The sequence below is a fragment of the Astyanax mexicanus genome, chromosome 16 (assembly GCF_023375975.1).
Source record: "Astyanax mexicanus isolate ESR-SI-001 chromosome 16, AstMex3_surface, whole genome shotgun sequence".
In the NCBI taxonomy this organism is placed as follows: Eukaryota; Metazoa; Chordata; class Actinopteri; order Characiformes; family Acestrorhamphidae; genus Astyanax; species Astyanax mexicanus.
In genome coordinates this window covers 1,802,873-1,830,806 of record NC_064423.1, presented here as the reverse complement: position 1 = coordinate 1,830,806, position 27,934 = coordinate 1,802,873, and the positions used below count along the sequence as shown (strand labels likewise).

Below are 27,934 nucleotides of genomic sequence, written 5' to 3'. Positions count from 1 at the left end.
ATGTTAGAGTGATTATCATGTCTGTTAACCAAACAAAGTGAACAAAATAATCAAAGAAGTATTTTATTTGGAAAACTTTAGTGTTTACAGTTCTATTATATGTGCAAAATATATAACAAACTTGAATCGACTAATAAAAAATTGAAAGAGTTGCCTTTTTCCTTGGAATGTTGCCCACAGTTTAGAGATAGGTTATGATTATATAATTTATATTTTTGAAGACTGATTACACTTCATACTCTATACACTTTTGTCCATCGAGGACTCACCTAGACCATTTAATATATGTGTGTGTGTGTGTGTGTGTGTGTGTCACTGTTAGTAGTCCAACGGGGCCATAAGTAGCTGAAGTTCTTTAAAAGTGCTGCCATGGCGACCAACTTGCTCTGCCCGGTTCTTTATAATGTTACTGAGGTTTTTCAGCTGTTTATAGCAGGCCTTGCACTTCTGATGCCTGTAAAATTAGAGAGCAATTTTACAAACATAAATATTCGCACATGAATAAACAAAGAACAACATAAACTTAACTCAACAACTCAAAAAATCTGTGGTGTGCAGTGAGGCCCTTCTAACCCTTCAGAGAAGGGGTGACAATAGGTGCATGTAAATAATTACATATTTTTTAATCAGCAAATATAAATTATAGTTATTGTAAACTATAAGCATATATTTTATTAATTTAATTAACTAAAATAAAAAACAGCAACTAATTCTAAGCATTAGTCTGTGTTTTTCTGTTGCTACAGGACTCTTTTATGACTGACAGCTGTTTTAACCAATCAAAACTGCTTTTAAAAATGGATTCTGCCCCCTTGTGTTTGCGTGACCCTTCTACTGATATTGAGAAGGATTTAATAATGAGTCTATTAGCAAAGTCAAAGCACTGTCTAACCAATCAGATTAATGATTTTCACTCCAGGGGCGGGGCCATGGCTGTGTGACCCCTTCTCAGCACTGTGCTAAAGGTGTTACGTGTTGCTTAGTGTAAAACGGAGCTTATGCTGGATTAGTTTAATAGTCTAAAAGCTAATTATCAGGGAATTGCGGCTGCAAATCAGACAGATATTGTGTCATATCATATAAAAAAGCCTTTTTTTTAAAGGCTGTCCTTCAATGTGCAACTAATTCACTATAATAGGCCGCCTGATTGATGAGTTTTTGTGTGTACTTAATGTTTTGGCTGACCTGGCGTCTTGAAGGCATACAAATAAGTGATCTTTGTTGGCCGGCTGTACTTGTAGGAAAATTAAACATTGATTTTCTAGTTTGTAGCTGTTGTATTTCTGGGCTGTTATTGTGCATTAAGCTCAACTAAGTCGAGACAGAAAATATGTAGTTCTAATATAAATCTACGTGTAGGTCGTCGGGTGGAGGGGGAGGGGATGTTGCAGTAGGGGTACCCACTATATTACGTGCACGCCACTGCAAAAAATACTCTAACAGTATTAAACACAAATAAGGACATTAGTGCGTGAGACTGTAATGGTCACCTCTCCTCCCGTGTGATGTCCACTCCAACAGATGGAAGAGCCGTCAGCGTCTCTGAGATCAACGGCCAAAAGCGCTTCAAAATCAGCTTTAAAGACACATAGCCAGTCTGCACATAACTATACAGAGAAAGAGAATTGGATATATACAGTATAGTGTGTAAGCATTGCTATTTTTTGGTTTGTTTGTTTGATCAGTGTTGGCTTGTTTTAAGCAGTGAATGGTTGTTTAACCAACTACTACTGAGATCATTTGCATATGACCTCACTCACCTCTCGTATTTACTCTGCAGCAGCTCTTCAATCTGAGGCAAAATGGTGGTGCAGGTGTCAAGTTTCCAGAGTGATCTAGAAATATTCACGTAAGAGTTTTTTATTAGTAGTAATTAGTGATCAGACATTTATAAAGTTAAAGTGCTCCAACAAAGAGTGACTTGAGTAGAAGTTAAAGAGTTCTTTAAGCTTCACAATTAGTGAAAAAGTACTCAATATTTTTGTACTTTAGTATTGCTTAAGTAATTTATTGTAAAATGCAGTACTAAAGTACTGAAAGTAAAAGTACAGTACCGTGTTATTAGTGTAGTTATTACAGAGAGCAGTGGAACGTTCTCAGAGAAGTAAGAGAAAAATAATATTCCAGTAGTATTAAGTACAGTCGAGAAATAAAAATAATACTTCAGTAGATACAGATACAGCATTTTATTACTTAAGTACAGTAGAGAATTAAAAATAATAATCCAGTAGATACAGATACGGCATTTTAGTACTTAAGTACAGACAAGAAGTAAAAATAATACTCGAGTAGATACAGATACAGCATTTTAGTACTTAAGTACAGTAGTGAAGTAAAAATAATACTCCAGTAGATACAGATACAGCATTTTAGTACTTAAGTAAAGTAGAGAATTAAAAACAATACTCCAGTAGATGTACTTGAGTACTAAAATGCTGTATCTGTACTCTATTAGTATTATTTTTACTTCACTACTGTACTTAAGTACTTAAATGCTGTATGTGAAGTAAAAATAATACTCCAGTAAAAACAGATACAGTATTTTATTACTTACGTACTTTTTTCTACTTACTCAAGATCTACACTATACTACCGATCTATTTATTAATTTGTTTACTATTTATTCGGTACATGCTTGTATATTTGCTTCATTCTGAACCAAACTGCATTAGCACACACAGCATCAACATTATTGTATATCTGACAATGTGAATGTGGGTACTTACGGTTTGAGGTTGACAATGTTGAGGATGTCCACCACGATGGACAGATCATTGATGGAAACAGCAGAGTCAAGTGATGTCTGCAGCGTGGAAAAATGTGTGTGAGTGCATACATCAGTCCTACAGTCTTTCTGGTACTGCTGGACTAATTACGCTTGTTAACATGTGTTGCTTAGGAAAAACATTCACATCCCCTACGAAGAACAACCCTTCTCTAAAGCATTATAGTTAATCTACTTAATGTGAAATTAAGTGTACAATTAAGGGCACATTTAACACGTTTCGAATAAAAAATTTACCCATGCTCTACCTTGTGCAGAAATATATTTAAGTTTGTTTAATTCAGATAATTTATTTTGTTTAATTCACTTGCGCTAAATGTGTTCAACACTTACCTTGATGTCTCCACCAGTCCAGACAGTTCTGACCGTGTCAAGATTCTTGTGTCGGCTGGTCAGCATCACGCACATCGTTTCATGTCCTTTTCTGATCTGATTTAGAGCCTCATCATCTGCTGTGACGCTGGTCTTACCAGTCCTGGTAGGCTTTTGTATGCACACACACACACACACACACAGACACAAACACACACTTATGAAACTTAGGAAGTCAAGTCATGTCATGTAGACAAGAACATCTGTTTCTAAATGAAGCATATTAAAAAAATTCTACACATTAAACTGGACATTTCACTCACTGGTAAGAAATCACCCACATTAAGGCCGACCAGCTCATTGCATGCAGAGGGAATAACAACTGGACTTGGTTTCTGTTTGGATGTCGGTACAATATTTCTCGAGGGCAAAGCGACGGATGCAGTTACCACAGAGACAGGACGTGCTGAAGTCGAGGCCACTACTGTGGGCTCCACTCTCAGAATCGGAGTGGAGGTGGCATTTGAAGCTTTTAGCTGTGCAAAAAAAACAAAAACAAAAACACAGAAAAACAATTAAATACAAACAAACAACATTAAACTCACATGCAAAATATATACTATATACTGGAAGTACATACTTTGTCAGGTATTGGAGTAAAAACCTCTGCAGCTGGACTGGGCTTCACAGGATAGCGTTCTAAAACAGATACATGCCCTTCTTTACAATTGCTAACAGAATTCAGAAAAAATACAATGCATTCAGAAATTCCCACAAATTCACACTTACCCTCGACAAACGGTGCAGGGAAAGGTTCGCTTTTTTTGGGAGGTGTGCGTACTGCAAGGAGTATAAGAGATAAAGAGACACTTAGATTGAGTGCACTGCTACGAGACAGTGCAGATCTACAGTGTGAATGTAAATGTGTGTAACACACGGGATGTCTCACAGATGGCATTGCGAGGCTGAAAGATCTCTTTATAGTCATCTGGGTTTGTGATTTCTGCATTGCTCTCCTTGTCGTCATGCTCATCATCGCTGCTTGGGCTCCGCCTCTCCCCCTCTGGACTGCGCCTGTCTGCATCTGAATGCTGTTTCATTCTACATACACACAGAGACAGTCTTAAAATCATATCAGACAAGAAAATCGAGACCCTTTTAAATGAACTGTAAAGATACACAAATCAAATTTCACACAAACATAGAGAAACAAGACGGTGTAAGAATGAGCAAACCACTAATAAACTTATTTCCACATTAAATGTCTTTATTTAAATAATAAATTACGTTTAAATGTTTTTTTTTTTTACAGTTTTATCTGTTTAGTTATATAAGCCCCATCTACCAATACAGATCAAATGAATCTCAAATGCCATATGAAACTTATGCATGCTTATGTTCCACAAAGAACCATAATAATCTATATAATGATGGTGGGAGTACAGGATTCTTGCACTATTTTAAAGGTCAAATTTAATGTTTTTTCAAGACCTTTTTAAGACCTCAATAAATATAATTTAAGACCCAAAAAGTCATAATTTCTTTGGTTCTCTCCCGGGAAACGTTAGTATGTTAGCTAAGTCGATGCTAAGGTTAGCTAGCTTTTTGCTAACCATTGTTCTATCCCTTGTAACATTAGCTAGCCCGTTTAAGCTAGCTCGTTTAAGATAGCTAAAGTTAGAATGTTAGCGAGCTTGCTACTAACTCACCGCTAATGTTAGCTAGCTTTCGGCTAACCTTAATTCTATCCCTGGTAATGTAAGTTAGCTCGCTTTAGCTAGCTAAAGTTAGTATGTAAGCTAGCTTTTTGCTTAAGTTAGTAAGTTAGCTAGCTTGCCGCTAAAGTTAATAAAACTTATGCATGCTTATGTTCCACAAAGAATCATAATAATCCATATAATGATGGTGGGAGTACAGAATTCTTGCACAATTTTAAAAGTCAAATTTAATGTTTTTTCAAGACCACAGTAAATATAATTTAAATCATAATTTCTTTGGTTCTCTCCCGGGTAACATTAGTATGTTAGCTAAGTCGATGCTAATGTTAGCTAGCTTTTCGCAAACCTTTGTTCTATCCCTGGAAACATTAGCTAGCTTGTTTAGGCTAGCTTGTTTAAGCTAGCTAAAGTTAGAATGTTAGCTAGCTTGCTGCTAACGTTAGTTAGCTTACTGCTAACATTTGTATGTTAGCTAACTCACCACTAATGTTAGCTAACTTTCTGCTAACCTTAATTATATCCCTGGGAATGTAAGTTAGTTTGCTTTAACTAGCTAATGTTAGTATGTTAGCTAGCTTTTTGCTTAAGTTAGTAAGTTAGCTATCTTGCAGCTAAAGTTAATATGTAAGCTAACTTAGTTCTCTCCCGGATTAGATGTTTACAATAGGCCTCTGTGTTTTTCCACCTGCATTAAATGCATTATCTAAAACATTTAATACCTACAGCAAATTTACAGAAAATTTAATACAATTTAAGACGTTAATTAGTCATATTTTAAATTAAGACATTTAAGAGTTTTTAATGACCCGCAGGAACCCTGGAGTAGGTCCTGAGAGCTGACACACAGTTGATTTAAAGGAGAAGGAGGCAATCTCAAAATCATATGAAACAAGAAAATCGAGAAACTTTTACATGAGCTATAAAAGGCATGTAAATCAAATTTCACACAAACATGGAGAAACAAGAGGGCGTATGACAATGTGCAAACCACTAAAACTTAATTCCACTTTAAACGCCTTAATGTAAACTAAAGCCTCTAAAAGAGCATTTAAACATCTAATTGAACTCATAACCATGTAATAAACTGGAAAATATCTACGCCATTGACATTATATAGTCGATTTGCAAAAAAAACAAACAAATAAACAAAACACAAAACAGTAATTGTAGTCGAAAATAAGCTGCAGTTTACTGATTTTGGAGCTGGTACACTGCAAAAATAGATAAAGGATTACCTTAAAATTCTTTAGCTGAAAGAGAGGAAGATGATGTACAGTGCTAGGATAGTACCGTTAACCGGGGTAGCTAGCAAGCTAATTTACTATTAGAATTGGTTTGTTTACCAAAAGACTAGCTGCCTTTCTCTGTTTAAATTTCACTCTCATGTGACTTGAGTAGCACTTATTGTGGTAAATGTGTGACTGGAATAGCAATAATTAATTAATAAATTAACCAATAATGTACTGTAATAAATAATAGTACTATTATATACAGATTTAACTAATGTGTTCTATCATAACAGGGGTATTTAATTAGAATTCAGTTCGGTCCAGTTAGAGAAAATTTTGCCAGGCCAAGGTCCGGACCGTCACCATTTTTAACTTGCATTATGATTCAGTATTATATACTGTATACTGAAGAAGCCTATAGTAGTTCTGTCAGTGTTTTATTAATGTCATCAACAACTGAAAGACAAAACAAATTACACATACTAGTATATTTCAACAATATGTATTGTTGTGAATAGGCCTGTCACAATAATTACATTATCAACCTACCATAAAATAAATGGAAACACCCTCAATAATTTAACTTATCGAGTCTATTAATGTGAATCTGTATGTTCACTTTGTTTCAAAATGCTATATTTATTCTATTTAATTTTATTTATATTAGATTTAGGCCTGCCTGTCATGATAATAATTACATGAATGATAAAACATACAATATATGGACAAATGTTTGCTGAAATATCAGCTTTTTTAAAAAACAGCAGTTTTATTTTATTTAATATTATATAAATACTGTATCAGACTTTATTATGTTGTGGGTAAAACTGATGGGGGAGTTGCCAATGCTTTTTGTCCCCTGGGGGCTGCCTTCGTTTTGAGGTAGGGTTGTTTTGTGAGTAAAGAGAGAGCGCCTGCGAGCGAGGGAGTTTTTTTCTTGTTGAGTTCTGATCAGGTGGAGTAAAGTGGAATATTTTGCACTCTTGTCTCGGTTGTTTCTCTTTAATTCCTCCAAGTAACACTAGTACTAGTATGTTTTTTTTAAAGGTAGTATTTAAATTTTTATTTTATGGTGCGCACCATCTGTTATCAGCTTTTCTCGCTTTATTCTCCCACTTCTCACCGCCTGCTTCGCCTGCTTCGTTTGTCTCCGCGCTCTCGCATCTGCACAGATCTGATTGGTAGAAGATAACGTTTGGTGATCTTACAGCACACGTGATTGGTCTGTAGGTTTACTGTGCTGCAAAGCACGTAAACCATAAAGACAATAAACTAAATCCTTCTCTGTAGTTTATTGGTTTGGGGTTGTCCAATCCGGACCCGGACCACGCTCCGCCTATTAGTGACCCCTGTTTTATAATTTGGATTAAGTGTTTACTGATGTGTATGTCTCTGCGCCGGTTTTTGATACGCACTTCTGTGTGTTGCAGGTCGTAGCTGGTCTCTCATAATTACGCCTTAACGTTGGTCCTTTAGAAGTTGGTGCTGCAAGCGGCTTATCATCCTCAATCAATCCCTGAATCACAGATCCTGACGTCTTCACTCGGCTAAGATCCACGACATAAGAGCTGACATTCATCTGGCTGCACGATACACCAATCTAATCAAAATAAACAGGCAGGGAGAGGAAGGAAAAGAATGAATAAATAAATCTATTTTATTTACAGTCTGTGACATTTTTAAGAGCTATGGAAAATGGATTTAAGATATTTTATATTATCTTTTTTTAAAGACCTGCAGGTCACTGACCATTTGACTGTTGCAGATCGCAAAGTCAGCGACTTTGCCCCAGCCTACATGAACCACGTCGAAGCAGCGGTCTGGCTCCCATCCATAAACTCGCAAAGCATCCTCTGATCCACTGTACAGACAGCTGCCGTCAGGACTAAACAACATGCACCTGAAAAAACAAAAAAAGGAGAAATCCAGAAAAAGTTAAATAACAAAAAAGACCAAAAACTACAAAACACAAATAATAAAAAGGTACCTACAGGATTTTAGATAAGTCACTTCTCTTTTTTATCCATTATAAAGTAGGACAATTATAAATTTAAATAAAAATGCATAAATAAAATTATTTTACAGTGTATGTCCTATAACAGTTCTATTATAATCAATATAAATAAATGCAAGTTAGGTCTATTTTGTAAAATAAAGCCTTCCTTACATGTAGCATCTTATAACACTAAACAGTTAACATGTGTTTCTACTTCAACAATCACATTTTTTGTGGCTGTATTTTATTCTGTATTTACATCATATATTCTGTATTACATCATTCATCATTTTTGCATTCCATTGGCCGGGCATGTAGCATAATGTAACAGCTTTAGCATCTTTAGCATCTGGCATAAGAACAAGACAATAATTATACAAATCAAATGAATGCATTTGATGAAATAGTTGTATCAAATACATTAAATATTACATAAGACTATTTCTGAATTAGTTTTAAAAATATTAACTTTTTTAAGGACATATTAAAAAAAGGTTTCAATGATTACATTATTGCAATTTTTATTTTATTACAATAAAAATAACATTTTAATAAGCTTTTTTTGTTTAAAACCTAAAACATAAAAAAATATATTTAAGTTAAATTAATTCAATTAAAGCAAACTAATTAGTCACAAATGTACAAAAAATAATTATATAATAAAACACAACAGTTACATAACTGCATGTTACTGACCTGAAAAGTAACTTATAAACCAAACCCAAAATGAGTATTAAATGCCACAGCATGAATACTGAAGACCTACAGCTTTCAGACAAGAAACAACAATAATATTTAGCTTTTATTAAGCTTTAACATAAAAATCATATAAGATATTAGAAAACATTAACATAATGTGCATGTGGTGGACATTTCTTATTGTACATTTTTAAATTATTATTTTTATTGTGCATAATGCAAAAACAGTCCACTGATTTAAATGGTGCATACACCCAGCCACAATTATTTTCTTAAATTTAAGTCTCATAAAATCTGCAGCACGTAGACTATGCTTACACTTAACTTAAATAAACGCTCTCTCTATATATAACAAAAATACTGCAATACAATATCATATCGATACTGTCTAACACTAATTTACTAATGCAAATGATGGAATATTTGGAATATTGTCCCCAGCCTACCTCACAGGTCCCGTTTCTCCTTCTGATGAGCCGATTAGCTTAAATTTTTCCAAATCCCACAGTTTCACCGTCCTGCCACACAGAAATTAATACAGATCTCAGAGTTACAAACCCCTGCAACAGTCAAATAAATTAACATCGAACTCATATCTGTCAGTAAAAAACTAGGGATGCATGATGATGTTGAGAGTATATTGATATTTGTATACTGTATACTGGTAAATGACCAAATGAAATCCAATGATTTAAGCCAACTTTTTATTAGCTTTAAAGTTATAAAGTTAAACCGTGGTTTGTAGTCTCTCTGTAAGTTATAAATGTGTAAACTGGCATCTACATCTGCCCAGAGTTCACACTCTGTGCACCTCGTGCATCCCTAGAAAAAAAAAATCCATATTAAAGCCATAATTTTAAATGCATAGTTCATTACACTCCACTGTGTAAACTCTGCTAAATTTATTTACAGACGTGAACAAAAATGTATTCTATGCATTGACTGTCTTTGCAAACTCAGAAATTCCTCTTTCATCCTTCCAGTTTAGACAGAATCAGAGTCAGGTAGATGTTTTCTAAGGTTTGATCACCACTGGAAGAAGGATGAGCTCCCCCTACAGTCCTGAAGCAGAATTCATGATATAAGGCACCCTTAAAGGACAATACAGATACAGAACCAACACTGAAAGTAAAGAATACATTATGGTAGTACTTTACCTTTGGTTTGACATCACAAAGTCAATTTTATTTTATTTGGAGAATGTTTAATTATTTTATTCACTACTTGTTTTTTTGCTACGGCCTAATCCTTGTCAAATCTAATTAAATAAAATAGAAATGAGGAAAAATAAAGGCTAAATTCAGTAAGGACAAAGATGAGCAAATAACAGTATAAAATAAACGTTTTTTTGGTCTTCTTCTACTTGCATATCTATTCTGGGTCATCTAAAGAAGAATAAAACCTTAGAAGTTGCTAAAAAAATCCAGGAAAAAAAATAGTAGCAATAAATATACACATTTAAAAAAAAAAAAAAGATTATTAGTATGGCTGAAAAAGGGTAAAGAATTCAACTGAAGCTTTGAATTGTAGCTATTTTTGCAAATTACAATCAAATGTGAAAAAAAAACAAATGATATATGCATGCAAATTGTTTAAAATGATCACTTTTTATAGTTACTATTTTTTGACAGCAGTTTAGATCCAGAGAAAGACCTGGGACTGATTTTTAAATTACGCAATGTTTTACATATCATTTAAATGTAAAATTGTCTTCATGCTTAAAAATATGAAGGAAAAAAAATTATGCTAAGAACAAAGAAAACGTTTAACATGATATTTACAGTCATAATGTCTACAGTCTCAAATATTAACATGTTTTGATTGAAGTCGAGCAAATGTACAGCTATTGAAAGAAAAAATGCTATAAAAAATAGCACTGTAGCCACAGAACTAGCAAACATAACACTGGTGTACAAGAGTGTACCAAGTTATACGTCTAAAAAGTCTAAAAAATAGCAAATCACAAATTAAAATACTATTCCAGCTGATATTTTTGTGCAATAACTGGTCACATTCTCTCATCTGACAATCATTCTGCCATAAAAAATAAAAAATGACTTCAATTAACTGTTCAACTGAAGTATATTATAATTTAAATTAGAACAGCATTTGCAATGTTAAATCAACTTAACTAATAAGGAAACACACAAAATAGATATACTATAGGTGAGGTTTTAACAATTCAATTTGATACCATAAAATCCTAAAACTTTAAAAAAGCAGACACTATAAAATATTTGGTACCACTTTAAAATAAGACTACCTTTATAAAGGGTTTATACATGGTTTACAATTAGTTTATTAATGGTTACTAATTAGGTTGTTAATGTCTTGAAAAAAAATTAATAATCAGTTATAACACATACGTAGAAAGGGCAACAATGACCTGTTGTTTGTCAAATAGTGAACCCACAGCCATCTATATGTTATAACTGATTATTAATGATTTTTAAGGCATTTACAACCTAAGGCAAGTCTGCCTTTATGAAGGCAGACTTGTTTTAAAGTGGTACCAAATATATGTATATATAATACTAAAATATTTTTATAAAACTGCAGTAAAAGTAATTTTTTTTACATACCTGTCAGCACTGCCCGAGGCCAGAAGATACTCATTAGGGTGAAATTGGACTACATTGACTGCTGATGTGTGAGCTGTAAATTCTGTTATCAACTTCCCAGCTGTTAAATCCCATAACTAGAGTGAGGGAGAAATGACAAACACAAAAATCTCACAAAACACCTGAAATATACACTGTACAAAGATTTAAGCTAAAACTATTTACTAAAATAAACTGCAACAACGGTACTGCAAATCATAATCATCAACCATCAATCATCAAAAGCACTGTATAATAAATAATTTAGAATAAAAATTTCTTGCCTTAATTGTGCTGTCGTCACTGGCTGAAGCAAGCCACTTTCCATCTGGACTGAAGGATATACAGCGTACTGCTTGAGTATGACCCTGCACGAAATAATATAAAAACAATTATATGCAGTTTTTTTATTTCTTTGATTGACATATTTCTTTATATAAAATAATATATATATATATATATATATATATATATATATATATAAGTACTCAGACCCCTTTTAATTTTTCACTCTTTAGTTCATTGCAGCCATGTGCTAAAATAGCAAAAAGTTTATTTTATTTCTCATAAATGGACACTCAGCACCCTATCTTGTTAAACTTTTTTTTAGAAAAGTTTGCAAATAAATAAAAATAAAATAAAATAAAAAAACATGAAATATCACATGGATTATTCAGACCCTTTGCTCAGTTTTAAATAGAGCCATGAGTCTTCTTGGGAATGATGCAACAAGTTTTTCACAACCTGGATTTAAGGATCCTTGCAGATCCTCTCCAGTTCCACAAGGCTGGATGGTGAACATTAGTGGAAAGCCATATTCAGGCGTTTTCAGAAATGCTCAACTGGATTTAGGTCAGGGATCTGGCTGGACCAGTCAAGAATGGTCACAGAGTTGTTCCGAAGTTTTGTTATTTTAGCTGTGTGCTTAGGGTCATCGTCTTGTTTAAAGGTGAACCTTCGGCCCAGTCTGAGGTCCAGAGCACTCTGAAAGATGTTTTCCAACCAGAGAATTTTATTTCTCATAGTCTGTGATTCCTTCATGTGTTAATTAAAAATACACAAGAGAAAATAAGACATTTTTACTTAATAATGAATGACCAATTGATTTCCTTTTTTAGATTTTTATATTTTTAAATTCACAACATACATTTCCAAACTGCAAACACAAATAGAAATAAATAAAGGAATAATAATAATTTAATAATTAGTACTTTAATAAATTAAGTTAGAATTTCTTTTAAGTATCAAAACTATAGGGAATTAATCAATAAAAAAGGCATAAATATTTGCATTATGTTGTGAGATGTTTCGCCAGCTCATCTCACCGAGCCGGTGACGTGTATTTGTTTATAAACTCCTCAGTGCTCAGCATGTTATTAAGCTACATTAATGTTAATCTCTTTGATTTGTTTTAAGTTATATTAACCTTCTCTCGGCTCCACCGCTAACGTGTCCTCGGCTGAGACGGTGCAGCATTAAAGAAGTGCTGTTGTGGGAGGAAAGAGTGAATACACACTGTCCAGCCTAAAATACTCCAAAAACTCCATTATTATTGCCCTTTTTCCTTGTAAGTTTTCGCTCTTTTTTTCCTCGCCGCTTGGGTAACGTAACGCTAAGCGCGTTGTCACAATAAAAGCTTGAATTACTCTATCAATTTTTTTAAATCGAGTAACTCAAATTACTCGAGTAGTCGTTTCATCCCTAGTTGACTTTGTGAAACTTTCTCCATCTCCCTACTGGATCTCTGGAGCTCAGCCTCAGTGATCTTTGGGTTTTTCTTTACCTCTCTCACCAGGGCTCTTCTCACTCGATTGCTCAGTTGGGCTGGAGGGGCAGGTCTGGGAAGAGCTCTGATCGTCCCTAACTTCTTTCTTTTTAGAATTATAGAGGACACTGTGCTCTTAGGAAGCTTGAGTGCTGCAGAAATTCTTCTGCAACCTTGGCCAGAGCTGTGCCTCAAATCTGTCTCTGAGCTCCTTGGGCAGTTCCTTCCTTCCACCACATGATTCTCATTTGCTTTGAGCTGCACTGTGAGCTGTGAGCTCTTATACAGACAGGTGTGTGCCTGATCTAATCAGCAAAAATAAACAGCATGAGTTCACAGTAAAGGGTCTGAATACTTATGACCATGTGATATTCCTGATTTTCTATAATTTTTTCTAAAATATGTTTTTTAATAAATTTGTGCTGAGTGTACATTAATGAGAAATCAAATTAACTTTTTTGATTTTAGCAAACGGCTGTAATAAGTGAAAGATTTAACTTTCCATACCCACTGTATATAACAACTAACTGTTCTAAACTCAAAAAAGACCCTGCCCAGTCTTAATATAGTGTTCCTAATACTGTGTTCATTGAGGGTATATCATACTAACAATAACAAAAATAAAAATGTATAGTTACATTTAAAAATGTATTGTTGTAGCTCTTACACTGAACTGCACAATATTGCCAGATACACTCCTGATCAAAATCTTAAGACCAGTTAAAAAATTGCAAGAATTTGCATTTTGCACTATTAGATCTAAAAAGGTTGTAAGTAGAGCTTCACAGTGCTAAAGAAAAAATCAGCGCAAGAGACAAAAACTTTTGAGCAGGAAATTTATTGAAAACAACAATTTAACTAAAAATAGGCTGTTCATCAGCTGATCTAAAGTTTAAGACCATAGCTCAAAAAACCTGAACCCCCCCCCCTCAAAACAGAAATCAAAGTGTCAAAAAATGGACTCAGTAATGAGGAGCTCCACCATTCTTGGTGATCACTTCAAACAATCGTTTAGGCATGCTTGATGCCAGTGTTTTCAGGAGGCTAGTGGGAACATTGCTTCAAGTGTTGAAGATGGCTTCACGAAGGGCATCCACTGTCTGGACCTGATGTCCATTTTTGTAAACTTCCCTTGCCATCCATCCCCAAATGTTCTCAATCGGGTTTAGATCAGGGGAACACACAGGAGTGATGTTATTCTCCTGGAAGAAGTCCTTTGTCAGGAGGGCATTGTGAACTGCAGCATTGTCCTGTTGAAAAACCCAGTCAATACCACACAGACGAGGGCCCTCAGTCATGAGGGATGCCCGCTGCAACATCTCCACATAGCCAGCTGCTGTTTGACGCCCGTGCACAACCTGAAGCTCCATTGTTTCATTGAAGGAAAACGAACCCTAAATCATGATGGCGTCTCATCTCAGGTGGGATCTCCTTGTCATGCCAGTAACGTTGAAAGCCATCAGGACCATCATGGTTACATTTTTTCTCATCAGGGAAGACAACTTTCTTCCACCTTTCAATGTCCCATGTTTGTTGCACCCTTGCAAAGTCCAAACAAGCAATTTTGTGGCGTTGAAGAAGACGTGGCCTTTGAAGGCGTTTTTTGTTTCTGAGGCCCCTCCCTCGCAGATGTCGTCTGATGGTTATAGGGCTGCAGTCAGCACCAGTAATGGCCTTAATTTGGGTAGGGGATTGTCCCGTGTCTTGGCGGACAGCTAATCGGATCCTGCAGCTTAGTGCTGGTGAAATCTTTTTGGGTCTACAACTTGACTTTTTTGTTCCATAACCCTCAGGATCATTAAAAAAATGCAAAATGACTGTCTTACTGCGTCCAACCTCAGCAGCAATGGCACGTTGTGAGAGGCCTTGCTTACGCAGTTCAACAATCCTGCCACGTTCAAAGTCAGTGAGCTTTTTTGCTTTTCCCAAAAAATCAGGGGGTCTTGACAGTGCAAATACTTAACAGAAAATGAAATGGAATCCAAATGTTTGTGCAGCTTTTGACTTTTAGAGGCTATGGTCTTAAACTTTTGATCAGCTAAAAAAAAATCATGTTTGAGTGTAAATGCAGTTTTCACTAAATTGGCTGCTCAAAAGTTTTTGTCTCTTGCGCCGTTTTTTTATTTTAGCACCGTGAAGCTCTACTTACAACCTACTTAAGATCCAATAGTGCAAAATGCAAATTTAAGATTTTGATCAGGAGTGTACATGACTAAACAAGCTAATTTACATATAAAATAAATCTTAAAGTTATTTCATAACTGCATAACTTACCTTATACCTGAAGACACATCCTTTCCTCCTTACATCCCACAGCTAAAATATAAAAAACACAATTATTTAGTATTAAAAACACCAGCTAAAAATGTTCAGAATGAACCAAAAGACACAACAGGCCAAGACTGAAAGCAGTGCATCACCTTAATGTTAGTATCCACAGAGCCAGAGGCGATGTGCTCTCCGAAAGGATGAAAGTCTAGACTGCAGATATTAGCCTTGTGTCCCATTAACGTCCGGAGTACTAAACAAAAGACAAGATAAACACACCTTCCAAAAAGTTCCACTTTTCACTGGCATGTCAGTCTAAAGTATATTTACCCAAAGTTCTGGGGTTTAAGATGTTTTTGGCAAATGTGAAAGAGGCCTTCTTGTAAATTGTAAAACTGAAACATGTTTAATATATACGTCTCTATACTGTAGTATTAGGGGGGAATCTGATTCTCTGGTGGAAAACGTGACTTTACCTGACAACAGAAAGACTCTCACCAATAAGAGCTGAGCTAAACGGTTAAACAAAGATTTTTAAACGGTGTTAACTTCAAACATGGTGTTTAAAACCATGGTGTTTTTTAAAAGTGAGCAGTATTTAAACATTTAGCTCCATTAGCTTTATCTTAAACTGATGTGTGCAGTGTATATATGAGGTTATCTATATAAATATGTCTGTATCATTGGCGTAGGAACCGGGGGGGGGGGATGGGTGGGACATGTCCCACACAATATTAGAAAAAGGTGGATTTGTCCCCCCCAAAAATGAAATAGTTTCGCTCAGATCAGCTGTACTATTAATGAGGAGACAGGTGTCCGCTGAGTAAATGGGAAATCTCTTAATGCCAATCACGAAGCCGGTTCAGGAATTAAGTTCCGCCTCTCAGTAGAAACAGCCAATCAGCTTGCTGGTTTTGCAGCGTGCGCAGGAGAGTGTGCTGGTGGGGGGGAAGCCCCTCCTCCGCTGTGAGATTAAGCAGCGCGATCGGAATGCAGCAGATGATTTTAAACCAGGTATGAATATCCAGTGATTTTTCTAAAAGAAAGGTAACGGTAGGCTAACCATGTAAACCATGTTAACTGCTATGTTTCTGATAGCTGGTTAAAAATGCTCAAACCAACTCTGCGCTTAATAAAATACAGCCTGTGACAGTCAGTTAGCTTAACTTTTGAATTAGCTTAGTTTAATAAAATTATATTATTATTTTAAATATTAGGTGATAACTTATCAGTTTTTGTCATATGTATATAATTCAGACCTTTTACGTATATTTTTTCTAGCAACAATAAATGTAATGTGGAGTAACCTGTTTAGGTTGTAAAATCACCTTTACTTGGATGTAACTAATAATAAACAGAATACAGAAAAAAATAATTATTTGGGATTAAAAATAATTCTGCAAATGTTTTTCTAGGAAACTATAGGGTGGGCTTTGGTTCATAATAGCAAATGTGTCCTCCCCAATATCAAACCCGCTCCTACGCCCTTGGTCTGTATTCATCTCCAGCTGGTGTTGCAGTGTGTATATAAGCTCTGTTTACTGTGTGAAGCTTTAGGTTTCTTACGTTTTCAATATCAGTTAATATTTTAAGAATCCTGTAGTGTGTGGCAGGCATAACACACTTTCATAAACTCACTTTTAGCAGCTTCTAGGTCCCACACTCTTAAAGAGCCCGATTCAGAGCCGGCCACCACCTGTTCCTCTGTGCTGCTGAACTGAACACATTGCAGTGGGCTGGTGTGGCCCGTCAAGCTCTACATAACAAAGAGCACAGAAGAAGAAACATGTATCAGATAAAAACATTAGACTGAGGCTGTGACCAAAATGGCTCCCTATTTACTAGTTAGGGCACTATTGAGTATGTCAGCCATTTTTCTCTGAGTGTCCGAATCGTTAGGGGGAATTCAAACGTCATTTTGAGGGCACTAAAAACTCCCATAATGCATCATGATCTATAGTAAACATCGCTGATTACTAAGCGAGCTGAATGTGTCCCAAAACGCATTGTGTCTCTCGCTACTAAGCAACAGACAAACAGAGCGGACAGCGAGCCATCAGGGTTGCCAGATTGTTACAGTGGGATTCAGATACAACCAATTCACTGGGTTGTATCTGAATCAAATCCGCCCAAATTCTGAGAAAACCACCCAAACAGCTGATGTTCATCATATCAACAATATTACAGGGTTTATTCCAACATGATCTTAAATAAAATACCTTAAATATCTTAAATATCACTGATTACAAAAAACAAAACCAAAAAAAGCTAATACAGTACATAAAAATAATCTTGCAAGCAATGAAAGAAATAAATTCTCACATAATAACAAACAAATGCAGCTTCAGATTTTCAGCAGCCGGACCAAAAGCTCTGTCTCTGCCAGGTTAGATATCTAACTACAACACTGATGAGTTCAATTTCCAAACTCTTTACATTTGGTAGTTTTGTTCACCCGTCAAATCACAGCGTTTCCTCCAGAGAATTTCAGACACAACTCGACATTTGGCATGAAACCACCCAATCTGGCAACAGTGCGAGCCGCTGCACGCTGTTAACTTCAGGTTTTCTTCATGTAGCTCAATAATGTGAGGATTATCTTTTAAACAGTGTAAATATAACAGGCAGAGAAATGACTTCATGATCAGTTCAAAGCTTCACTAACTGTAATTCAGAGTTTATGGAGTTTTTTTAAACACGGCTCAACTCCTCTCTCACCTGTGTGTGTTTATGCGACCGGCGCTGGGGCATGATAATGGTGAGGTAGTGTCCGAATTCACTCCTATTTCACCACTACTTAGTGAACACTAATGAGGGAGTAGGGAGCCATTTCGGTCACAGCATAAATTTATCCCTACTATAACTTAACTACAGTCAGATATACCACACTGGTATAGTGGTCCCCTACCATAATGCAGTTAGGTTTGTTGACGGCCCAGATGTTGACCCTGCAGTCCTCTCCTCCAGTAGCCAGCAAGCGGCCTGATCTACCCAACACCAGCGAGGACACTTTACTGGAGTGGGCCACCATGTCCTCTGATCACGACAAAAAAAAAATAAATTAAGCAGATGAAGCTCCAGTAAACTCAAAGTTGTGCAGCTTAAATTTGTGAAGTCATGATTATTATTATGATTATTACATTCTCTCTACTAGCCTGCTGTTTCATATTTAATACAACAATAAAATTAAAATACATTTTTAATTTTCAGTTTTATTAGGAACTACACCAAATCTTAAGGAAAGCCTTGTGCACTTTCTGACAGGTTAACATACAGTATGATTTTTTTTATATATATATATAATTTTATTTCTAATTTTTCCCATTTTCTCCCAGGCCAATTACCCAACCCACTCACTAGGATTCCCCCTATCACTAGTGATGCCCCAACACACCAGGAGGGTGAAGACTAACACATGCTTCTTCCGATACATGTGAAGTCAGACAACGCTTCTTTTTAAGCTGCTGCTGATGCAGCATTACCGAGTAGCATCACAGCGCTAACACGCGGAGGAAAACGCAGCAACTCGGTTCTGATACATCAGCTCACAGACGCCCTGTGCTGCAGACATCACCCTAGGAGTGATGTGGGGATAGAGCGCCATCTACCCACCCGGAGGGAGCAAGGCCAATTGTGCTCCCTCTGAGCACCAGATTCTTGATGGTAAAGCTGCATGAGTGGGGGTTCGAACCTGCGACCTCCTGCTCATAGTGGCAGCGCTTTAGACCACTGGACCACTCGGCGCTCATAACATATAGTATCAATTTAAAACTGAATTTTAAAAGCTATAAAATTAGTATTGAGAAATTCTGATTTATAGGTAGAGATTTGTAAATACCTTTCTTTGTAGCACTTGGAGAATTGTAAAGAATAAACTAAATACATTATTACTGTTCTTGTTATTTACAACATGGATAGTTCATGATAATAGTTAATTATTAGTAACATGTAACAAATAGTTATTAACAATAACCTTAAAAGCACGGACAAAAACAAGCTGACGACCGTGCAATACAGTCATGACTAGTTAACTCCAAATAATCTAAGAATTCATTATTCTCTGCTCAACATGATTCTCATATCAAACTGATGCAATGAATACTACAAAAATGTATTTATTGAAAATTTCTTCAAATATCGTGATATAATATTTTTAGCATTTCCCCTAGCTCTGTCAGCGCGTGACCACATGCAAAGACTTTTATACAGTTCATATCGCTATCTGAATTATATTTTACCAACAAAATAAAAATAACAAATACATTGTGATACAAATGTCTTCCAGCTCTTCTGTCTACCAGTTAAAATGATCTTTAACAGAACACCTGGTTCAAATATATTATATTTTCTCCTAAAAAGAACTGACATATAGCTGTTCTTTTCCAGGGAATGATTAGGATGTTCATTTCTGGAAAAGAGTTTAATTAAAGTACTTACGCAGTTTCCACCACATTTTGGTGACGTCTGAGGCAGCCATAGCATTGATGAGCTTAACCTGAAAAGAGCAGTAAATTCTATCATTACATCATTAAATAATCTAATTGATTGACTCTCTGCAAGTAATTCATCAATTACTGTATGTACAGACAATCTACAGTAAAACTCACAAAACATGACAATGTATAATTACCAATAAATGTTATTTTTAACATGGAGATTAACATAATTAGCAGTATTTATAATTAACTGCTTTTGTTTTGCCAAAGTTAGTAAGCAAACACATTGTTACGACATTGTCGTAGTCACAACACTGGTGTCCAAACATTCCACTTTATGGTTTATGTTTTATTAATAACTCTGTCATGCTAACATGATCACAACCTCATCTTTAGGTAACATCCCAGATAGTTCAAGTATGCACTGCTAAAAATCAATTGGCAAATACTAGACAAAATATATGCAAATTAAGACAAATACATGTATATTAAGCAAAAAAAAATATCTGCCAATGGGGTAAGCAAATTTTCTTAGTAAGATTTCTTACAAAAAGCAATGGCAAAGTCTCAAAATGAGTGAAGTAACACCTAAATCAAGCAAAAAAAGTCTCTGTTTTTGGACACAAGAATTAGAATAACCTGATTGCTGCTTGATTGTGTTTATTTTGAGTTCAAATTACTTAAAATAAGGTACAAATTCTAAGTAAGAATCATTAAGATAATTATCCCTAAAATAAGCAAAATAATCTAACACTTCCATAACAAATCCATGGTTTTCATCTTTAATGAACTGATCTATTAATGCCCATCGATTTATGTTGAATCAACATTAATTAATCATTATAGTTTAATATGTGATGTTTTTCTATTACAATTTATTTACATTTAGTGTGTATGTTGTTTATATTCTATTGTCCTGTGTTTCTGCAGTGCATTTAAGTAATTCTAATTCATAATATTACAATAACAATGATTATTATTTGTGGGGAGCACCTTTTGCTTTCAGAACCCCAACCATTAAAACTCTTTAAATTAACGCTGCTTTAACATCAGATATTTATTGTTGCCTATTAGGCAATGTTAAATAAAGGTTGTTTTAAGGTTGTTTTCATAATCATTATTACACAATATTATAAATAATGTAACCAAAAATAATGTTTATTCAATGTTTTTTTTTTTTTTATCAGTGATTATTCATTGTCATAGGACTACCGGTACATTTTGGCACATTTTCTAAACCTTATATATGTTCCAACACCAACTTTGACAAATTCTGACAAAAAAAACACATAAAGAGTACCAATCAAAAGTTTCTTATTTAGTGCCTTTCTTATTTTTCCCTACAGAGTAAATTAACAATAAAGTGATCCAGACTATGAAAGAACACATAAGGAATCATGTAGTGACTTAAGAGTGTTTAAAAATATAATAAAAATACTCTGTGAAGTATTTAGGTGCTCTTATCTGGGCTTCTGTTAACTTGTGGTTTTTGAGGCTGGTAACTCTAATGAATTTATCCTGTACAACAGAGGAAACTCTCGCTCTTTGTTTACTTGGACGGCCCTGATGAGAGCCAATTTAATCATAACATCTTTGATGATCTTTTTAACAGCACTTGAGAAAACTTTAAAAGACACATTGAAGAACATGAAGCATCATATTGACTGACCTTCTATTTTTAAAGTATTTATTTTCTTTATTTAGTTGAGTAGTTCAGATAATACAGATTAGAACATTACTCAAATATTCACTATTCACTGTATACCTGTAACTCTACCTCTTCACTACTTTACTTTAACTGATGCTCTCAAACACTTTATTAAGAGACAAGAAATTCAAGTAATTAACTCTTAATGATATCTCTGAACTGAAAGCCTGAATTGTTCCAGGTGACTCTACTTTATAAAACTGACTGGGAAAATACAGCCAAGATGTGCAAAGCTGTCATTTATGCAGGAGGTGCTAAAATATCTAAAGAAACTAAAAAAAACAAACATACTCTGGCCTGTTTAACACTTTTTTGTTTACTAAATAATTCCATGTTTTTCTTCATAGTTTGGATGAAGTACTAACGTTTGCCTGGTACTGTAGTTTAGAAAATACAGTTTTACCTTTCTAAATCAGACATTAACACTGTTAACCTACTTTAGTTAAAGTGAGGTAGTGCTAGTTTAAAAGAATCGCTTCAAATAGCCATATATATATATATATTTTTTTTTTTATTTATTTATTTTTTTTTATTATTATTATTAATAGCTAAAATGTGTTCATTTGAAGTAATGTAACATACCAGTCCAAAATCAGGGGGTTTAGAGCCCCTTTAAACAAACACCTTAAATTAGTAGCTAGTGTTTGGCTGTCAGTTGCCCCAATTGGCATTTCAGACATCTATACTGAATATTCTCTATTAATACTCAGGTTTACTCCCAGTACAGCTGGATTATTATGTATTTGAGCACATCCTGTGGTCTGTAAGTAGTTTACTCCGCTGTAAAGTGATTTATCTTTAGGTTAAAACTACAGGCTGTTCGGCCGGGGAGCAGCCTGGAGCTTATTCTCACCAAAACCTGTAACTCACACCTACAGCACCAGCTAACTTAACATTACCAACCTGCGTCCTGTAAACACCCTTGACCCCAAACACACACACCGAGCCACGCGCTGACTAACCCCGGTGTTTACCTATCGCCGCTCCGGTGGGTCCGGCCGGTCGGTAGTCCGGCTGATCGGTTGCTAAACAATATAAACACAAACTGAGCTAATCTACTACTGACACCCAACCAGCCGCTCCGCGTGCCCACCCATAATGCACTGCGCTCACTGCCGGAGCTGAGCTGAGCCGGTGTTGTGTCAAATTGTGCTACCTTGCCAAACAGTGTTACCTTAGTGTATATTTACAGTTAAAAATAAAAAATATCACGTTATTAGAACTTCAACGTCAAAAGTGTATTTAGGATATTTGAATAGATTAAAACCACTGTATTAGGGCACAGATAAGACGATATAGGCGATTAGAAATTGTTTTTTGTTTTTTTAACAAAATTATATTTTTTATTATTAATTACACGTTTGTAAATTACACGTTTGTAACACTCACTAAAATAACAGTCAGTGAGCTCAGGTTGTTTAATAAACCGGAGGAAAACAGAACTACCATGAAAAAACGTTAAAAAAAAAATAATAATAATAATGTGGGACAGCGCATGCGCACTACAGCTAAAAGGCGCTTATCGATGGGAAGCACAACTCGACAGAACACCAGTGTTCAGACACATTTTGCTACTCATCGATATGTGCTTCTTAACGCCATGCGCGTGCACGCAATAAAAAGAAATACAAAAACACGAGAGAATCGCGTCTATTCCGTTTAAACCATATCCTGACATTTTGATTCCGGATTTTAAAATATGAAGCTTTTTCTGGCATTTTACATTTAAATATACACTAGGGTAGCACGGTATGACAGGGAAGCACAACTCGAACACCGGTTTATGAAGAGTCTAACGGAGAGGAGGTTACCCACTTAAGTTACCAATCTATACCGGGATTTCTGTTTTAGGTCAACAGAGGGCGCTCTCGAGTAAGTCCAATATGGAGCAATTGAACAAAATCATTTTTTTAAACTGAAATAAATTACTAATTTCATCAACATATAACAAAATAAAATGTTTAATCACTGCAGGCATATTTTAAAAGCTTCTTAATTCCAGCTATAAACATGCTCTGATTTTAACTTCAGCATCAGCTCACCAACAATCAGCTCAGATTAGCAGTCACTTTTTTATGAAAACTGGAATCATTTTATTTTAGTTGGTCAACTACTTGAATCAAATAGTAGACCATACAGTTATATTGACCTAATTAATAAATACAAAATTGACAAATACTCTACAGTGATAATACTCTACAGTGATAAATGCTATACCAGTTGGTGCAAATTTACTGCTGAGAGGCGTAAACTTTCCTTGTCACTCACTTGATTTACTGGATACTTATATTGGGAGTATGCTTTCAGCTAAACACCAGCAAAATAATAAGCTGATAAGATAATTATTTCAGAAAGACATTGCTACAATTCCTTAAGTAATATCATTTTGGAATAGTATTGTAGAGTGTATAGTGTGGTCTTTACCTTTAAAATATTTAATTTCTAACAAAGTGAGAGAAATTAGGCTGAAATTAATATATAACATTTTCTTTTAAAGATTTTCTTTTAAAATATAAGTGTGATATGGAAACTGACTGCTAATTTTGTAAACGTGCTTCTGAAGATGTTACTTACTCTTGTTGCTTGCTATGGATATTTCATATCCATAAATGATATGTAAAAAAAAGTTTGGGAGAAGGACCACACCCAAACTCCACGCTCTAACTACACCTCTTATCAATAAACCACCCTATAAATACCTGCTCTAACTACCTACTTTTCGTGACGAAAGTTTGCATCCCACCTCCGCCCCAACAACCTCCTGGTTGCTCATTATCAGCCTTTGTCTCAGCTTCTGTAGCAGTTACATCTTGTACCTTAGTTTCCTTCCTCTGTCTCTGCTGGGTCAGTGTCCAGTAGCAGGTTGGAAGCATCTGATGCCTCATCCATAATGTGAGAGGCCTGATCTTCCTGAGGGCAGTGAACTCCTCCATCTTCCACCAGTGTTTGGCAGCTTCTGATGCCTCATCCACAATGAGAGTGGCCTGGTCTTCCTTTTGGGGGCAGTGAACTCCTCCGTCTTCCACCACCAACTACATCACAATCGCGCAGAGTACAGGCCCCACTATCACCTCAGCTTCAGCCAGGTTGTTATGGTTGTTTTTTATGTAAACCTTTTTTATTTATTTATTTTATTTAAGGGTATTTTTGTTTGTTTTTTGTGGTTGATTTTTTATGTAATATTATTTTTGCTTGTTTTCTCATATGTAATTATTTTTGAGGTTGTTTTTTAATTTTTTTCTGGAGTGTGCTACTGTACTTCACATACAAGACTTCAAAAGGACTAAAAGACCTAAAAAAGACCCCTTACACTGAAATTTTGATTTATGCAGATTTATTTCTAATTTGCGTTGACACAAAACCACTTAATCCTACACTGTCCTACTTATACAGCCTCTTTCCTCGTTTTTCTAGTCTTCCTCGTCTTCGTAGTCTTCCTAGTCTTCGTAGTTTTTGTGATCTTCCTCGTCTCCCTCGTCTCTTCTCCTTCTTTTTGTATTCAGCTTCGGGTCTGCATTCAGCCTCCGTCTCGGCTTCCTTAGTCTCTGCTGGGTCAGTGCCCAGTAGCAGGCTGGGAGCTTCTGGTGCCTCATCCATGATGAGAGTGGCCTGATCTTCCTCTTGTGGGCAGTCAACTCCTCCATCTTCCACCAGTGTTTCCACCACACTCTCACAAAGCTCTGTATTAAGGGTCACCTCAGCTTCTTCTGACTTTGTTAATTCAGTGACCTGTAGCAGGCTGAGAGCTTCTGGTGCCTCATCCATGATGAGAGTGGCCTGATCTTCCTCTTGTGGGCAGTCAACTCCTCCATCTTCCACCAGTGTTTCCACCACACTCTCACAAAGCTCTGTATTAAGGGTCACCACAGCTTCTTCTGACTCTGTTAAGTCAGTGACCTGTAGCAGGCTGGCAGCTTCTAATGCCCCATCCATGATGAGAGTGGCCTGATCTTCTTCCTTGGTGCAGTCAACTCCTCCATCTTCCTCCATCAACTCCATCACAGTCTCGGAGAGTACAGGTTCAACCATCGGCTCAGCCTGCCTCTCCTCCACCGTTTCAGGGTCTCCTTCCAATGGAGTGACTGTAGTCTCCTCCGTTGTCGTCGGCTTCTGTGTTCTGGATCGGTACAGGTAGTAAAGCGATCCACCGGCAGTTATAGCTAGAGCTGCAATGCTGGCTGCTCCTAGTATCCCTCGAACTGCACACATCTTGTCGCTGCGAAAATCCGTTGACGACTGAAGTTTTTCGTGCTGCTGCGCCTTTTATAGTGTTCGAACAGTGACCTCATATTTATATCCACAGCAGTAAACTAAACTGTGATGTCATTGACATGAATGTTCCAAAGTTGGCAATAAGCCAACAAACAATAAATAAAAAAAACACATCCAAGTCCAAAATCTGATTAAAAATATCTACCAACTTTTTTTTTATTGTAATCTTTTATTTTTTTGTTTTTAATATGTAAATATTTATGTGGTTATTTTTTTGATGGTTTGATGGTTTTTTTATGGTTGTTTTTTATGTAAACTTTTTTTGGTCGTTTTTTAATATTTATTTTTTGAGGATTTTTTTTGCGGGTAGTTGTTTTATGGATGATTTTTAATGTAATCTTCTTATCAAATATTTTTTAATATTTGATTATTTTGTGGGTTTTGTTTTTTGTTTGTTTGTTTTTTTTTATGGTTGTTTTTTAAGGTAGTAGACTGATGCCAACTATGTTTTTTCGCTTTTTAAAATTTTATTATTTTTTTTTTGTGGTTGCTAAAACTATCCGGTTTATTTGTATTTTTCATAATTTAATGCATTTTTTTTTTGTTTAGATTTTTTTTGGAATCTTTTTATTTTTTAATTTCAATTATTATTATTTTTAAAAAAAGCTTCAAATCTTTTTAACATAAAGAGGACAAATCCGTTTCCATGTTGATTAGAATAAAAAAATAGATTGAATATTTTTATAGGTGATAAAAACTAAACAACAAACTGTGCTGAATTCCTCACTACTGCTGTAACGCGTTTTACTTCACACATGACAACAGTTTAGTTTTAACTATGTATAACTATGAATAAATAAAATTTAAATAAAACAAAAGAAATGCTTTTCCCAGCTAACTAAAAAAGGGTCGCCAAAAAGTTGCAAGGGACGTTCTTATTGAACGTTTGTAGGACCACCAATAAACATTTAGAAGACTATTATGCGACGTTAAAACAAACCTATTTAAACGTCTTTTATGGTCTTCCGTCCTTTAAACATCTCTAATAATGCTAAATTAAATTCTATCGTTTATTAGATTGTGGCATATAATAAACACAAGTAGATGCTGCAATCTGCTGTTTTTTATTAAATATGAAAATACATATTTCTCGTGTATTGCGATCAATGATTTTCACGCTTGTCCCAGCGCTGTTTCAGTGCTCCTCTTGGGGTGAAAGAGTCTAAAGATTCTAAAAAAATTTTAACATTCAATGTGTTAATCTCCAGCGAGTCAATTCAAGACCGTTTTTTATTCATTTGTAGTTTAATTATACACGTATATAAGCTTACCTGAGATTAATAAATCTATCTACAGCGCTGTAAAAGCGCAAAAGTCCCCTGATCTCCCAGAGTTCTGAATCCGGTCTAAACAACGCTGCGTCTTCGTACAGGGAGGCTGTTACTGGTAATGATCGCTAGATTGCGCTTCTTTAACGTGTCATTCCGATCTAAGGGATTATATTATATATTTAAGGGATAAGGGATTATATTTACTCATAAAACTTCTAACAGGCGTGAGCTGTGCTCTATGCCTGAAATATATTTTAGTTTTAGTTTAACAGTATAATAACACAAGTATCCTACATTTAAAATGGTAAAACGTTGCACGAAGTAACTTTAAAATGCGTTTTATTTTTAAGCACAGTGTCTGCGTTAACCTAATTGCAAAAGTAAGATATGAAATTAAACATAGAACACTAAAAACTAAGCATTTGTTACCTGTCCCCTCTCTATCTATAAATTATACCATGAAATATTATTAAAATCCTTCAGACAAGTAATTTTTTGAATTGTGCATTTTTGTGTGAATGCAAATTTTAAAAAATCATAATAAATCCATAATAAATAAGTTAAAATACACATTTTAGTTGTGTTACCGGAACACATTACCCCATCTAAACAATCTGGAACATTCTACAAGTCACATCTACAACAGGAGGTCAACTCAGTTGGTTCTTCTGAAGATCATGAGAAGAACAACATTAAGTTCCCTTATTTGTTTTTCAGTATATTTGATCTAATTGACTATGACTAAGAAGGTCTATGTCACTGCTCTTACCTAAATTAATTCTTTAATATTACTTGTTTATTTTTAAAATAGAAATTAGCATAGCCACCATTTCGCTATTTTTCATGTTTTTGCTAATTCTATGCTAAAAACTAAA

At 35.3% G+C, this 27,934-nt stretch overlaps 1 protein-coding gene across 3 annotated transcripts; it reads right to left on the bottom strand.

Moving 5' to 3' along the window:
• Window positions 1-47: 47 nt before the first annotated feature.
• katnb1 (katanin p80 (WD repeat containing) subunit B 1) lies at window positions 48-22,608 on the bottom strand. 3 transcript variants are annotated; one of them, XM_022686495.2, is made up of 20 exons: window positions 22,491-22,608; window positions 19,810-19,867; window positions 18,281-18,408; window positions 17,011-17,128; window positions 15,525-15,625; window positions 15,379-15,420; window positions 11,624-11,707; window positions 11,322-11,437; window positions 9,186-9,257; window positions 7,794-7,944; window positions 7,460-7,644; window positions 4,035-4,198; window positions 3,887-3,937; window positions 3,738-3,796; window positions 3,421-3,633; window positions 3,119-3,268; window positions 2,727-2,803; window positions 1,761-1,835; window positions 1,491-1,607; window positions 48-454 (listed from the first exon to the last, which is right to left on the bottom strand). In XM_022686495.2, the coding sequence occupies exons 2-20, from the start codon at window positions 19,847-19,849 to the stop codon at window positions 319-321; spliced, it is 2,079 nt and encodes a 692-aa protein (XP_022542216.2). In that variant the 5' UTR covers window positions 19,850-19,867; window positions 22,491-22,608; the 3' UTR covers window positions 48-318. The 3 variants fall into 3 exon arrangements, with proteins under 3 accessions (XP_022542216.2, XP_022542220.2, XP_022542219.2); XM_022686499.2 differs by having other exon boundaries at window positions 4,047-4,198; XM_022686498.2 differs by having other exon boundaries at window positions 22,479-22,607.
• Between the last annotated feature and the right edge of the window lie 5,326 nt (window positions 22,609-27,934).

Excerpts from the sequence above, each read along its gene's own strand:
- katnb1 (XM_022686495.2), bottom strand. The coding sequence starts at position 19,849 with ATGGCTGCCTCAGACGTCACCAAAATGTGGTGGAAACTGC. Across the intron at positions 3,938-4,034 it reads TGCCATCTGTGAGACATCCC|TACGCACACCTCCCAAAAAA; the intron begins GTGTGTTACACA and ends TACTCCTTGCAG. Across the intron at positions 1,608-1,760 it reads CTGCAGAGTAAATACGAGAG|TTATGTGCAGACTGGCTATG; the intron begins GTGAGTGAGGTC and ends TTCTCTGTATAG.